The 14237-nt window shown below is 43.0% G+C and overlaps 4 protein-coding genes across 4 annotated transcripts in view; 3 read left to right on the top strand and 1 right to left on the bottom strand.

Annotated features, from left to right (window-relative positions):
• myom3 (myomesin 3) overlaps window positions 1-1053 on the top strand; it is a 43046-nt gene extending 41993 nt beyond the window's left edge. The window contains exons 34-37 of the mRNA XM_076160804.1: window positions 230-266; window positions 447-469; window positions 577-632; window positions 758-1053. Of these exons, the coding sequence (XP_076016919.1) occupies window positions 230-266; window positions 447-469; window positions 577-632; window positions 758-1027 (386 nt within the window). The 3' untranslated portion in view covers window positions 1028-1053. The remainder of the gene's footprint in view (window positions 1-229; window positions 267-446; window positions 470-576; window positions 633-757) is intronic.
• A 1253-nt stretch (window positions 1054-2306) lies between these two features.
• On the top strand, window positions 2307-3263 carry fabp10a (fatty acid binding protein 10a, liver basic). Its single transcript, XM_076160853.1, has 4 exons — window positions 2307-2474; window positions 2617-2789; window positions 2987-3076; window positions 3164-3263. Exons 1-4 carry the CDS (start codon window positions 2408-2410, stop codon window positions 3212-3214), a joined length of 381 nt encoding a protein of 126 aa, XP_076016968.1. The 5' UTR covers window positions 2307-2407; the 3' UTR covers window positions 3215-3263.
• A 169-nt stretch (window positions 3264-3432) lies between these two features.
• On the top strand, window positions 3433-7510 carry srsf10a (serine and arginine rich splicing factor 10a). The gene is made up of 6 exons (XM_076160851.1): window positions 3433-3634; window positions 4986-5080; window positions 5898-6011; window positions 6104-6278; window positions 6434-6490; window positions 6586-7510. The coding sequence occupies exons 1-6, from the start codon at window positions 3570-3572 to the stop codon at window positions 6851-6853; spliced, it is 774 nt and encodes a 257-aa protein (XP_076016966.1). The 5' UTR covers window positions 3433-3569; the 3' UTR covers window positions 6854-7510.
• Window positions 7511-7638: 128 nt separating this feature from the next.
• Window positions 7639-11607, bottom strand: pnrc2 (proline-rich nuclear receptor coactivator 2). Its single transcript, XM_076160852.1, has 3 exons — window positions 11405-11607; window positions 10665-10886; window positions 7639-10418 (listed from the first exon to the last, which is right to left on the bottom strand). Exon 3 carries the CDS (start codon window positions 10393-10395, stop codon window positions 9928-9930), a length of 468 nt encoding a protein of 155 aa, XP_076016967.1. The 5' UTR covers window positions 10396-10418; window positions 10665-10886; window positions 11405-11607; the 3' UTR covers window positions 7639-9927.
• Window positions 11608-14237: the final 2630 nt, after the last annotated feature.

The raw sequence follows: 14237 nt of genomic DNA, 5'->3' as shown, positions 1-14237 counted from the left end.
AACAGAATGCGTAAATCAATTTAGTATTTCCATTACTGCTGTCGTGATCGGGAAATTAAAATCTAATTGAATTTAAAAGAAAGGAACAACAACATATCTACTTTGAATTGAGTCAACAACTAAAAAAAACCCAAATCTGGAAGACAGAATTGTTCTCACAGTAATGGCTCATCTATCTATCTAATTGCCTACAGTTTCCATGACGATGTCACCTTTTTTTCCCCCACAGGCTTTGCTGATGCCATGCTGGAGTACCAGAGGTTGAAGTAAGTGTTGCACCATGGAGACGGGTGTGTGAAGCATGGCGTGCTGTGAGGATGACACTAACTCAGTCAGAGGACACTGAGGAGTCGGGGCTAACAGGCCACTTTCTGTCCAGCTTTCATTCAGAGTTGTTGTTTTACTTTCATATCATATTGATTTGACCCTTTGTTTTCACCCTGCAGGCAAGAGGCCTTTGCTAAGAAAAGTGAGTCATAAGTTATGTTGTTGTCCTTAAACTATTCCTGTCCACTAAATAAATGATCCTTTAAGGGTTTTCAGCAGAGACTAAATGTCTCGCTGATGTCGTTTCAGATCAGGCCAGAGTGACAATGGGTCTCCCTGATGTGGTAGCCATCGTGGTGGGCAAGGTATGACAGTGTGTGGTCCTGTCATCTTTTCAAAATGCTAATCTCCATTTTGTGAGGCAGGAGTGCAGGTGTGACTCTTTGTGTTGCCCAAAGCTGCTTCTGACTCGTCTTCGTCCTCTCCTCAGACTCTGTGCCTGACATGCTTCTACGATGGTGATCCGACCCCAGAGTCCTTCTGGCTTCGAAACGACAGGGCCATCACCAGCCAGGGTCAGTTTACCATCATCAAGGAGCCGAAGCGGAGTGACATCACTATAACCAACGTCAAAATGGAGGATTCTGGAAAATACAGCATCTGTGTGCACAACAGACATGGATCTGAGACGGTCGATGTGACTGTGAGTGTGTACAGGCTTGGAGATAAGCCTCCATCAAATGCTGTGCTGATGGGTTAAGACAGCAGGCACAGACTTAAAGCAGGAGTCAAGATGGAATGGGAAAAGGGATGTGATGGTTTGATTATGTGTGATGGGATTGAAGACCACTTTAGTGAGAGTGTTAAAATGTACACCAAGGTTTAACTGAAAATATAGTCCACTTTGTGCTGCAAATTCTCCCATTTAAATTCTGTCCGCTCTTTGTGTCATATTCGACTGCAGCTGAAATGTTGATGTTAATTGCCAAAGCTGGCGAGTGTGAGGTCATGAGGTTGGCTTCATTAGGGTGAAAACTGCACACGGCTAAATGCCTCATTATGTCTTTACCTGTGACAAAGATGCAGGATGGTAATGTTGCGTTAGTCGTGCACCATCAGCTGAAGTCTGGCATGATAGATGTGTCATTATGTGTCACAGATGTGTTATTATGTGTCCCAGATGTGTCATTATGTGTCACAGATGTGTCATTATGTGTCACAGTTCACAAATGTCACTGTGGTCACATAAATACTGTAGAAACTTAAAGTTCTGGACCGTAGAGCATTTTCACAATCAGGTGTGTCATTCGTTTCTGTGTGTTGGGAATAAAGTCGTATCTCCTGAGTAACTTTCATTGCATTATCTTTATGAGCTCTTCCTCATAGATACAATATCACCAGTCACCACATTTTCATTCTGTAAGCTTCAATTCCATGTTTAAGTATTTAAAAAGCTGTATGCATTGCTTTCCGTGTGTATGAATTTGTGAGCAGAGCCTTTTGCACTTAAAGTGCAAACAGTACGCTGTGTCATTGACCCTTTCTATGAGGCGCCAGTGGAGTAGAATCACATAAGGAAGTTCAACGGCACAAAAAGGAAAGGTTGCAGATGTGCATTAAGGTCAAATGGCGTGTAAAATAAAGCGTACATACGATGTAAATATGTAAAATATGCAGGTTAACATCATCAAACGATTCAAACTCTATGCTCAGTAAATGAAGTTCATTGTTTCCTCTTTGTTAATTTACTTTAGCATCCTTGGATTGGGTTCTGTTAATGTCAATAATATAGTGAATAAGTGAATATAAGTGAAGATCAATATCCGTCATTTTATTAGTGCAAGGTCTCACGTCTCTGCACAGGATCAAAGCCTCTGGCTCAGACATAACAGAACTCTGACTGTCTTACTTCATCCTCTGTGTTTGGTGGAAGTTGAGTTCTGACCAAAATTGAGTAAGTGAACTCTAGGTTGTTCAAACAGTAAAGATTAGTCATTGTAACTGATTAGACAGTCCAGGCCCCCCTTCACCTTCAGCTATAAGAAGTGGTGGTAGCACATTCACGTTCTCCACATTGTGTTGAGCTTCACACAGCTGTCCCAGCCTCTTGGTGAAAGAGAACCCAGACCTTCTGGCAGACATGGACTTCAACGGAACATGGCAGGTGTATGCTCAGGAGAACTATGAGGAGTTCCTCAGGGCAATGGGTGAGCACAATTCACAAGGGGCTACAATAGAGCTGCTAGATCTGTTAGTTCTGTTTGGAGAAAGCTTTTCTAAAAGTCATTTGCAGTTATGCACGTGTGAATCTTAACCCAGTTATGATGAGACACATTTCTTTTTCACCAGATCTCCCAGAAGAAGTCATCAAGATGGCCAAGGACATCAAGCCAGTTACTGAGATCAAGCAGAATGGAAATGACTTTGTTGTCGCCTCCAAGACCCCTGGAAAGACCGTCACCAACTCTTTCACCATTGGCAAAGAATCTGAAATCAACACCATGGACGGCAAGAAGCTCATGGTTTGTAACCATCATTTACCCTGTAGGACCAAAATCCACATAATCCTGACTGAAACACTACTTCAATATCACAGCGGTTTATTGTATAAGAAGTTGCAGAAACAGCAGGAAAATGTTTTAAAGAATTTTCAGAATGCACTATCACAGTAACCAATTCATTATTTTGTCCACATTTCTTTGCCTGTTTGCCCCCACAGTGCACTGTCAACATGGAGGGTGGAAAGATGGTCTGCAAAACTGGAAAGTTCTGCCACATCCAAGAGCTCAAGGGAGGAGAGATGGTTGAGGTGGGTTGACTATTTGTTCTGTCACACATGAATGAAAAGAAAGATCTGAGACACAGTGTATTTATTTTCTCCTCTTCCTCTTTCCAGACCCTGACCATGGGCTCAACAACTCTCATCAGAAAGAGCAGGAAGATGTAAAGTTGGAAGTGAGGAAACCGGTGCTATTTAAATAAAAGACTTGCTTAAATTTGCTGCTTTGTGTCATATTCTTCTGTGCATGTATGCGTCCATAGATATTATCTCTTTAACAGTCACTGTCAATACATTCAGTAAAATGTATGCAACGTCCAAACGCTGCAGTGTATTACGCGTGCACGTGCGCATGCTTGTCGTCTGTGCGCGTTTACATACATGAGCATGCGCAGTTGAAGCCTAAAACGAGTCGAACCACGTAGTTTGGGCCTGCTGCCATCACAAAGCAGCCTTTGTGCCAACATTACATTACTATCCGTCTTTCCGGCCACTAAATTGCCGCGGCAGCAGACTGTTAAACATGGCGAGGTATCTTAGACCTCCGAACACGTCTCTCTTCGTCAGAAACATCGCCGACGAGTCCAGGTATGTTGTTGTTGTTTCAGCACCGCCGCAACAATGCTAGCGCTGGATTAGCAAACCTGTGTGGTCGTGGGCAAAATGGCGCCGTGACGCGGGAGGTCGGGCAGGGAAAGGAGTGTTTACTGCGTATTCAACCACAGACAAACAGTTAAGCACTTCGCGTGTAATAATACCGGTTTGTCATAGAGCTAGTGTGTAATTATCTCGCATTGTAGCAGTTGGTAGTAAATGTCGTCACCTGTCACTACGAACGAGTCCCTGCCTTGTTCCACTCTGGTGCAGTTCATGTATTCAATCACACTTAAACTCCCTGTAGGTGAAGACAGTCCGTTTCTAACCTTGACTTCTCCCCCCCCAAACACTCCGTCCTGTTTGTCCAGGTCACAGCGTGTCCACCAACAACAAACATGTTCTCACAGTAAAGTCCTAAATAGTTGACTTCTCTCTATCTAATCAATCTTTTCCTGCCGTGTTCACAGTGAATTCCCCTGCCCTCCACCAATTAAGGTTGGCCTAGTATTATTTCAATATAATTTCATAAGAGGTGTGGTTGTTTCTCTGTATTATCATTCCTCTTTTGATGATTTCAGTTCCAAAAATGGACCCTCCTTAGTAATAGTAATAAAACCTTATCGTGAATGTTAGTGTGATGCCCTAGATATGACTGATCTCCAGTAACAACAATTTTCCTGAAAGCTGATTCTCCACAAAAAAGACTTAATTGTCCAATTGTTTCTTTGTTGTCAAGATGTTGGCTTCAGTTTAATCATCTTTAAGAGGCCCAAATGTGCCTTTGCTACCCATTCAGTCTGTGCTGTGGATCACAGAGTAGATGTGTGTAAGTGTCAGTGGTAAAGGTCTCTCCTTATGGATGATGGTCTGACTTCAGAATGTTCCACTTTGATAGGAGTTCCTTGTATCCAATGTCTCAGTGAACTTGCTCTGAAACCTTGATAATGCTTGTGTAAAATGCACATACATTAACTAATACATAGCAAACATGTGAAACACTTAGATTGTTTAAGGTATTAGAATTGTGACACAATAATCCAAATAGGCATGAATGTGTTTTTGGAAATGGACCAAAGCAATGAGGACCATTTTCTTTCCGCTGGAACTCTCTCACTTCTGTTCGGACTACATGTGATTTTTGACCTTCAATAGCTGCCAAATAAACTGTTGAGTTTTAAAATTCTAATGTTAAAGTGGGAGAGAGTGGACATGTCTGCAAACACGTACTGTGTGTTCATATGCTTTGCTGGTGCCAGCTCCTGTGTGTTCTGAGCACAGTGGGTTCCAGCTACATTCATCTGCTCGCCAGCAGAATAAATGTGCTTATTTCATGACACTTTAGGCCAGAGGATTTGCGCCGTGAGTTTGGTCGTTATGGGCCTATTGTAGATGTCTACATTCCACTTGACTTCTATACACGGCGGCCAAGAGGATTTGCTTACATTCAATATCCTTTATTCTTTTAATTTTAAAATGTTTTCACAGGGGACCGCAAACAGTTGATTTCTTAAGTTTAGCTTGAAGTGGGTTGAGTCACCCTGAAATGTATTTGTTTGAGGAGTGTCTTTCTGTTTCTCACATGTGTTACTTGTCATGGTATATTATTGTATGTAGCTTTTAACATATTCCTAACAAATATTTCTTCTGTTGTTGCCTTAGAAATGGTAAAGATACAGTTCTGGAGGTCCCACACCAAAGAAAGTTGAAAGGCGGTTGTAGAGTAGATTCAAGCCAAAGACACCCAGGCGACAAGCAATAGTGGAATTTGGAAAATAAAGAGAGCAAAAGCATGAAGATACAAAGGACAAAAGAGAGCACCCAGGCTTCCATTTGTCTGCCAAAGGGAGGAAAAGAAAAGTGTTTATTGGTCAAAGACAAGCAGGAAACCTCAAGTTCTTCTGTCAAGCCATTAAAGAACAAGCTGAAGGTCAAAGATCAAGCATGTTAAAGGTAACAAGCCAAACTTTTTGTATCCTACCAAACCTATCTGGTTAATCGCCATTAGTATTTGTCTTGTCTCAAATCACCAATGGGCCTACTGATTCAGTTTCATGTTTTGCAGGTGTAATGACTTCTCTTTCATTTTCACTTTACAAATACCACCTGAAAATGTCTGATTTGTAGCTGCACTGCTCACATCTCAATCCAGTAGCTTTGTTTGAGTGGAGCTGTCGGCCTGTACTGCAATTGTTTTGTCTATCGTAATTATCATGCTTGTGTGCTGCCTTCTGACCTGAAACCCAAAAGCCTTAACAATACAGCACATTTGAAGATGTCCGCGACGCAGAGGACGCTCTCCACAACCTCGACCGGAAATGGGTTTGTGGCCGTCAGATTGAGATTCAGTTTGCCCAGGGAGACCGCAAGAGTATGAAGATTTTATATCCACGTTCAGCTAATATATACTGGGAAACGAAATGTTATGCTGTCTAATGTCTTTCTGTCAATGTCTCAATCAAGCCCCTAACCAGATGAAAACAAAGGAACGCAGTTCCCCTAACAGTTTCTCCCGCTACGATGATGATGGGGATAGGGATAACCGCCGCAGGCGTTCCCGAAGTCGCAGCCACGACCGCCGCAGGTCTCGCAGTCCCTCTTATGAGCGCCGCCATCGTAGGTCTGACAGCCCCAGAGAGTGAGTTTAAATGTGGGACCACCCGTGAGCCTTTTATCGGTCACATACTCGGCACAAACTTTCAGTTAACACACAACACATATGATCATATTGTCATAATATGACTTGTACATAAGTTGGACTCAAAAAATAATTTGTGCTCTTTTTTGTTTTAGCAGTAGCTCTCGGCCCTTGAACCGTCGCCGAAGGAGCCGAAGCCCTGAAAACGATAGGTAAGCTAATCTGCTGCTCTGTTACATTCAACCAAGGAACGCCTGTTGCACATGTGTCATTATTGATAAGTGTTCCCTCACTGCCACCTGACCAGGTACAGAGAACCTCCTCGTGAGCATCACCGGGCTCACCATGAGGCAGCCTCCCGAAGCCGCTCTGTGTCCCACTCCCCAACACCGTCCAGATCGAGGCCCAAAGCTAGAAAGAGCCCGTCCAGGTCCCACAGCCCAGCTGAGGAATTCCACCCAAACTACCAGAAACAGTCCATGGGGCGATCTCAGTCACGCTCGTTCTCCCGCTCGCTGTCTCGGTCACGATCTCGCTCCCGGTCCTGGGCCGGTCGTAAGTCTGGAGGGCACTAACTGCCTGCTTTTCCAAAGCTCTTCATCTGTCTAGTGTCTCTGTTCCACATTTGATTGTGATAACTACAATACAAAAGTGTGTATCTGTTTTCCCTCACATTATGAAGGAATGTTTCCAAAAGAGAGCAAAATAGGTTGGGGCAGAGGTAAGAGATTTTAACTCTAAGAATGTCACAGAGCAGAGATCTAGACATATGGACGGTTTAGCAAGTTGAGGTCTTTTTAGACTCATGTAACATGGATGTTTGCTGGTAAAGATATTGTTTCTAAGATCTCTTAGTTTTGCAAGGCCTTTTGTGTTCTGTGTCAGCAATATTTGCATCCACAATTTTTTTTAAACTAATATGGTGACGTTTGTTTTTGTCAAATGCAACAGAAAAACCATGAGATCCTGACATAGCAGTATTTACTCCTGTGGGCAGATGTCAGAGTTCAGTTGTCCTTTTATTTTTCTAAGGAATAGCACATAGTAGCCATTTCTGTAGTCAACATATGGAGGGATAATTTTGTATTGAATGCCGTCTTGCTAGAATTCTTCGTCCATTTTCTATCTAGCCACAATACTATAAGGATGTGGTCAATTAGTGTCCTATTTACCTTTTGTGTAGGAGTGAAAATGTCAACAGAATAAATTATTTAGTACTGCAATTCTTTCTTGTCCTTTATGCAAAAACAATCTTTTACCTTAAAGTACTTATGGCTGAGTGGCAGCTGTGCTTATCAATATGCTAGGAGACATTGAACAACTATAGTTAACACCAGTAGAAAGTACAGTGAGACAAAAGTGGGGGGAAGGGAAGGGGATTTATTTTCTTTTTGGAATGTTTTGTCTTCACTAATTCAAGAATGCATTCTTTTACATTACAACATTTTTTCAGTACCAATTAATACCAATATTAGAAAACAGGGCATTTCTTTTCATATTCAGTGACAATATATCAGGGACAAATTGACAGCCAATTCATTACTTATTCAAAATTTAGTTGGAGACATTACTATGTATGACAAATGTGGGCTAAAAGAGCAAAGAGCTAATAGAAGAAAGTACTTAAACTGGATGGAGCCAAGTTCAATTGTCAGCTGGCGGAAGAACAGCTGAGAAGTGAACATGGTTCTCCAAAAGATGAACTGCTTAATATGTGTCTTTGTTGCCTAATGTCAGAATAATCTGCTTGTCGGTTCGAGAGTGAATTTTAACTTAGGCACAATCAGGTTAACATGATTTAGAAAATTACATCCACCAAGCACATAAAAAACAAAAAAAACATACATATGCAAGTCTCCTGGGTTCCAATTTGATAGACTTAATTTGCACTAAGCATCTTTCCTACACTGCATAATACATAACAATAAGAACATGTGCAAGGTCTCTGGCAAGATAACAGTGCAGGGGTTCTGACAAATGCTCTAGGCAGTTAGTTTTGTTTTTTTTTAACAAAAATATTCTTCAGCATTGAAGTTAAGACACGTCCTCAGCATGTCTTATACATTCAGTGTTATTACTAAAAATACTTTTGTCAGGCAGGCTTCAAATGTAGCCTGCAAATGTACATATGCTACATGTATTTTATACATTTCATTATTTACATGGCTCTTGAACATACTTTCAAGCTCTCATACTTTGTTTTGTTGTCTTTAAGATGGTCAGCTCCAATTCTGCACAGGGAAAGCAAAATCAGCCTCAATAGAGGTTTGAATCAAACTAGAAAACCCATAGGGAGATAGTCGAGTACGCACCCATTACTCTAAACGGCATCTTACATGCCCGTAACATGATTGCAGTGCAAGAGGGTAAACAGGTGCAAGAGGCAGTGAGCATCTGATTATGGGATGGCTGAACCTTAAAACTCGTTTCTGTAAACACATCCACACTGGCCTTATGCCTGTAGAGTCCCTTGGGCCACATCACATGATTAAGTCAGCTCTGCTTTATCTCTGCTTTTTGTCTCTGTAGAACCGCTTGCAGCCAACAGGACCATGACATGCAGGCTAAGTAAACCCACAGTAGCCAACAGTGCCAGGTCCTCTTCCGCAGTGTTAAAGCTTCAGCGATTCAGAGACTGAGAAGCAGCAAAAGTACTGATTGGAAATATTAAACATAGGTAACCCAAGGGACTCTGACCTATTTGCCACTTGAGCTGACAAGGCCGAAGTGGCAAAGGCAACCGTGTCGCTCGGGCAAAGAGGTAGGCGAAAAACATACAGTGAAAACATTGCTTTGGTTACACAAAACACTTCATACATCTTTCAACTACAACATAAAAGGACCTGTACAATAATGCTATCCAAGAGCTGTGAGCCTTAGGCAAGCTCAACTCCTATAGTGCATGTGCGCACAGCGCAGTAAAAAAAGTACAGGAGTTGAGAGCCCAAGGTCTGTGTGCCATGGTCTCTTATTACCCTTCAGTTTGAGGTTATGCTTTTGACCTGTACTCACTACAACTGATCCCCTCCAGTAAGATAGCTTGTTTCCCTGCAGAATTGCAGTTGAGTGCTTTTTCCATCCCTAACAAGGGAACAAAAATGTATATACAGAATAGGTGGGCCTACGTCAAAAACGGAATACAAAAATGAACGATGGTTTAGCACCTGAAGCTTCAGAGGTGAATCCAAAGGATTATCATGAACTTTTATCAATGGAGACGTTTTGACCATCCACATAAATGGGACTGTAAAAGGTTACGGGAACTCTAACTGACTTAAAAATAAACTATACCTCTCATTGGGGGAAAAGCACTCAATCTGCTTCGATAGCCAACATAGAAAAGAACAAAACAGCACAAAGTACAAAGGATATCCAGTTTGTCACTAGTCACAGAAGAAGCTGACTCCACTCAAGACTCACCTACCAGCAAGGCTCCAGGGCTGTAAAATCTGGTAATATTAATTTTAAAAATGGTATAGAGAACATTTACAGCAGATCACCACCATAAATGTTTTCTAACCCTCAAAGGTCTAAATAAAAACAGCTAAAAACATTACAGCACTGGGGTGTTCCTGATGAGTGGGTCCTTACGAAGCGTGAGTCCATGCATTGGCTTTTCCTTTGAAAAGGCCAAGTGCAAGAACCAATCTCAGGCCTGCACATTAAGGAGGCTCTTTAGCTGGAAGGTCATCATCTCCCTGTTGTCACAGGAGCCCATGGGGAAAGACACCCAGTGACTGGGGGGTTTGGGCAACACGCTGGGCAAGGGCGGCTCACTGAACTTTGGTCCTGCGTAGCTCGGACTTCCCTGGGCAGCCAGGAGCGTGTTGAGGTGTGACACGGCGCCCTCCCAGTTGTGATCATAGTTGGTGGCAAAGCGGACAGAAGCGCCTTTGTCAGCAGACGCGGCCTGCCGCGCCTCCGGAGACCTGTGGTAGGCTGTGCTTTTGTCACCCCGGCGGTGGCCATGGTGGTGAAGGCTCCCCGTAGCTGAGGCTGTTACTGCTCCATTTTGATCACGGCTTCTCTGCTTGACCCGACCCAGCTGGTGATTCTTCTTGGGCAAGGCGCGCTCAGGGTGGGAAATTGGAATGTTGTACCTCTCTCCACCTCCCATACTGCGTTTGCACTACGTGTCACCTTTAAAGAGAGAATACTGTGTTACAACACAAATGTGCATTGGAATACTGCGGTCTTGGTTATACATTTTAAGAGCGTGATCAGTTGTAGCAACAGACAAATGCTCAGCAATTACCCGTTTGCTCCTCTATTGCCCCGCAGCGCCCCAATAAAAACACCGTATGAGGGCTACGTGCAGACAAGGCAGCCGCTCTGTCCCGCCCCTCCCCCACAGCACAGCGCAGAGAGCAAAACAGCCCGACCCACCTCTTTGTTGTGAAAAAGTTGTCGAAGCAGAGTCTCTCTGTCTTGAGTCTCTCCCCTCCGGTCGGTCCCCAGGTCCTTGAAGTAGCCTTCTGTCTACTTCTCGCTGCACTTTTGAGTCCAGCAAGATCCGAGGTTTTCATGTGCCAGTTAGCGTTGTTTAATCGCGGAGCTGAGATGAACATCAGCTCGCCCCGGCGCACGATGCTCCAAGAAGTCGAAGACCTGTGTGAGAGACATTTATCGTTATTTTAATACAAGAAATCGAATCGAACACAAATAGTTCAGTTCCACTACGCATTGACGTGTTTTCCCGATGAAGAAGGGCAGGTATGCGTCTAAGTACATTCCTGTGTGCGTCACTGGAATTTACACGGCAAAATAAATCGAAAAGAGGAAGTGGCCGCAGTTGCTATTCGATTCTTCATACTCGGACTTTAATAATAAACTGAGACATTACGTGGAGGCAACTGCGACAAATTTTCTTTGCGTGCCGCTCTCTGGGCTCAGCCGCAGTCGAAGCCCTTTGTGGCAGCTTTGCGTTGTTGTTCCATAAGAGCGAAAGACGCGCCTGACGTAGTTTTTCTTGTCCAAATATCATTTAAATCGACAACATTGAATATTAACCATGCAAATGTCGCCTTTTCCATCTGGGTCACATCCTTTTGGCACCAAAACAAAACAAAGAACTTCGAACCCAATATGGCGACGAGGCAGAAAAACAACAACAGCTTTTCTCTTACCGACTTCTCCAGGCTTGTTGTTGAAGCCCTTCGTCAGAAAATGTCCGGTTAGCCTTTAAATCCCTGTGGGGGGCAACGACGTGGAAAGCACAGCGAGTTGATTCTCCTGCGAACCTGTCAAGCCTTGAGATTTGTGTGGTATATATAGTGGTAGGTTGACGCCACTTCTCCCGACTGTCTGAATTGCAACAAAATGGACTCTTCGGCAGAGATATGTAGCTTGCCCCAGCGCGGCTCTGACCAATAAGAGGCCGTCGTGAGACCGCGCGACCAATCACAGCAGAGACTGCCAGACGCATTCAAAGCCTGTTGCCAGACCGGTGACGTCAATGCCGGACCCTCCTCTCTTCCTTTGTTGGGGGTATTTCCTGAAAGAAGTGTGAAAACAACGACCAACAGCCCACTAAAATCACCAAAACGGCCATGAATTCTAAATAAGCTCCGTAGCAAACGTAACTGTTGTTGAATACTGCGATACATTAATGCTTGTTGTGACGATTAGACGTGTCTCGGTGTTATGCAATAGCACTATCAGATATGAAGAATGAGGAAAGACAGAGAAGGGGTGGTGGGTTAGAGCGATGGCTGGAGGGGAAGAAGCTGGTTTTCAGAGCTTTCACAGTTGCTGTTTTCATGGGTTACGATAGACAGAGACAGCTGCAACAGGCAGCAGACAACCACAACAACCCCCTATCTCTACCCTTTCATAGAAACAAAACCATTACCATCTTGGAAAAAACTCAGATAGTTTAGGTCTGTACTAATCAGGTTTTTGTTGGCAGACGTGATAAATAGAAATAGGTAGTTGTTCCTGTCAAATTTCTAATATCAAGAGGATGGAAATACATACTTTGGTGTTATTCTCCTTCTAGTAACCACATACACCAAATCCAGGCTTTGTGATTGTCTTCTAATCATGTTTATCAGTTGGGCCATCAGCATTCTGTGGCACTATGACTTAAACAGGCCTCCCCCGATACTCTGGAGAAAAGGCGAACACCTCGAGCCGTTATAACAGTAGCTGGCAGCGTCCTGGAGGGGAGGTGGGTAAACACGAAGCAGTAGAATGTTGATCTACTGACACTCAAACTTGGCCCTTTCATTTTTTTTGTTGTGGGTTATTATTCTATTTCGTGAATGTTCCATTTTGTAAGTTTTTGTTCTTCAAAATTGTTGTAAGAAAGAAGATTTTAGTAATAGTACATAATGTCGTTTTTTCTCATTAAGGTCATTGCCCCTGGATATGTGAGCGTTTCCTTCCAACAGGTTTTATGGGAGGCCACTAGTCCAAGTTTGATGAATGCAGAGCAGCTTGATAGGTCTACTCTTATCTTGAGTCCATGGTCCATATAACTTTCCACCCTTGTTAACAACAACCGATTCTCTAAATGGTTGCGCAAGGATATATGTGTCAGCCAATGTTTGAAGCCAACGGCTGTGGGAGGATATCATGCAAACCAACCTTTGATGGGTGGGTTGTACCCGCCTTGAGATAGCTATGTAAGGAAACTAGGTCACTTCAGGCTCCTGCAGGTCATCCAGAGCTGAGCAGGGGAGTGAACAGGGGAATGTGCTGCCAAATTTGACGAGTCAGAAAAGGCTGCACTGTGTCCGCGTAGGCAGGCTGCACTATCAGTTATGGAAAATGCACCCGTAGCATAATAGAAAAGAATAGAATAGAATAGAATAGCTTTTATTGTCATTGTATATGATAATACAACAAAATGCATTTGTGCTGTGCCTGAATCTTTGAACAGTGATCAATAACAGCAATAAACTATAAATAAACAACTATAAATAAATAATAAATAAATAACAATAAATAAACAACACACAGTTCCATTCATACAATAAAACATAAGTAGTCCCACAGCTCAAGATGTTCCAATAGCTCAAGATGTCTCATATGACATGTCTCGACATCCTATATGGCATCACGACATCATATGACATCACATATGACATAGGACATCACATGACAACACATATGATAAATGACATCCCATGTCCCTTGCCCCGTATGACATCACATACCATAACAGTTTTGTACTAAAGCTGTTGGGTGTGTTCTCTGTTACATCACAAAAGGTTCAACAGCCAGGGGGTTAATTCAGTCATCCAGGAAGTAAGACGTCTAGAAAGACACATATGCTGACTACCAAACCCATTCTCTCTCTCTGTCTCTGTCTCTCTCTCTGTCTCTGTCTCTGTCTGTCTCTCTCTTTCTCTCTCTCTCTCTCTCTCTCCCTCTCTCTCTCTCATTTTCTGTCTGACTCTCTTTGTATCATTTTCTGTCGACTCTCTCTGTCTCATTTTCTGTCTGACTCTGTCTTTAATTATTAAGTTGTAGGTGTAAGAAGGGTTAAAGGTGAAAATGAAGCTACCAGAACAAGTTTCACATTATTACTCTGAATGGCTTTAGATGTACTGTGAATCACACCAACTCAAGTGACCTGAGAAAGATTAGAGGGTGAAACCATTTCACACCACACAACAAGTTCACACCTCCACCAAAGACACATTACAATACCTGCAAAACCCAGCAACCACAGAGATTCAAAAGATACCGAAGGAAGGAAGGAATACATTTATTTGGCATAGAAACCGTCCTATTATTCTTATATTCATTTTTTATGTTGTTTCTTTTGTGAAAATATGGCTTTGTTGCTTGTTTGCGGGCATATTTGCTCCCAGGAAGCAGAGACTGGTGGGGGGATGGGAGAGTGAGAGAGGCAGGGTGGGGGTGAAGTGGTGTTGCAGTTTCTGCTGTGCACCAGCAGAGGACAACACATACCCCTATATACAGGATGTGCTCTTTGATTCAACTGAGAAA

This window comes from Genypterus blacodes, unplaced genomic scaffold (assembly GCF_046128005.1).
Source record: "Genypterus blacodes isolate CSIRO-AG114 ecotype Tasmania unplaced genomic scaffold, CSIRO-AGI_Gbla_v1 ptg000107l_1, whole genome shotgun sequence".
Lineage (NCBI taxonomy): Eukaryota > Metazoa > Chordata > Actinopteri > Ophidiiformes > Ophidiidae > Genypterus > Genypterus blacodes.
Note: the sequence above shows the minus strand (reverse complement) of the source record. Positions and strands in the feature narration are given on the sequence as shown.

Excerpts from the sequence above, each read along its gene's own strand:
- srsf10a (XM_076160851.1), top strand. The coding sequence starts at position 3,570 with ATGGCGAGGTATCTTAGACCTCCGAACACGTCTCTCTTCGTCAGAAAC. Across the intron at positions 6,012-6,103 it reads TGCCCAGGGAGACCGCAAGA|CCCCTAACCAGATGAAAACA; the intron begins GTATGAAGATTT and ends GTCTCAATCAAG. Across the intron at positions 6,491-6,585 it reads CGAAGCCCTGAAAACGATAG|GTACAGAGAACCTCCTCGTG; the intron begins GTAAGCTAATCT and ends CCACCTGACCAG.
- pnrc2 (XM_076160852.1), bottom strand. The coding sequence starts at position 10,395 with ATGGGAGGTGGAGAGAGGTACAACATTCCAATTTCCCACCCTGAGCGC.
- fabp10a (XM_076160853.1), top strand. The coding sequence starts at position 2,408 with ATGGACTTCAACGGAACATGGCAGGTGTATGCTCAGGAGAACTATGAG. Across the intron at positions 2,790-2,986 it reads TGGACGGCAAGAAGCTCATG|TGCACTGTCAACATGGAGGG; the intron begins GTTTGTAACCAT and ends TTGCCCCCACAG. Across the intron at positions 3,077-3,163 it reads AGGGAGGAGAGATGGTTGAG|ACCCTGACCATGGGCTCAAC; the intron begins GTGGGTTGACTA and ends TCCTCTTTCCAG.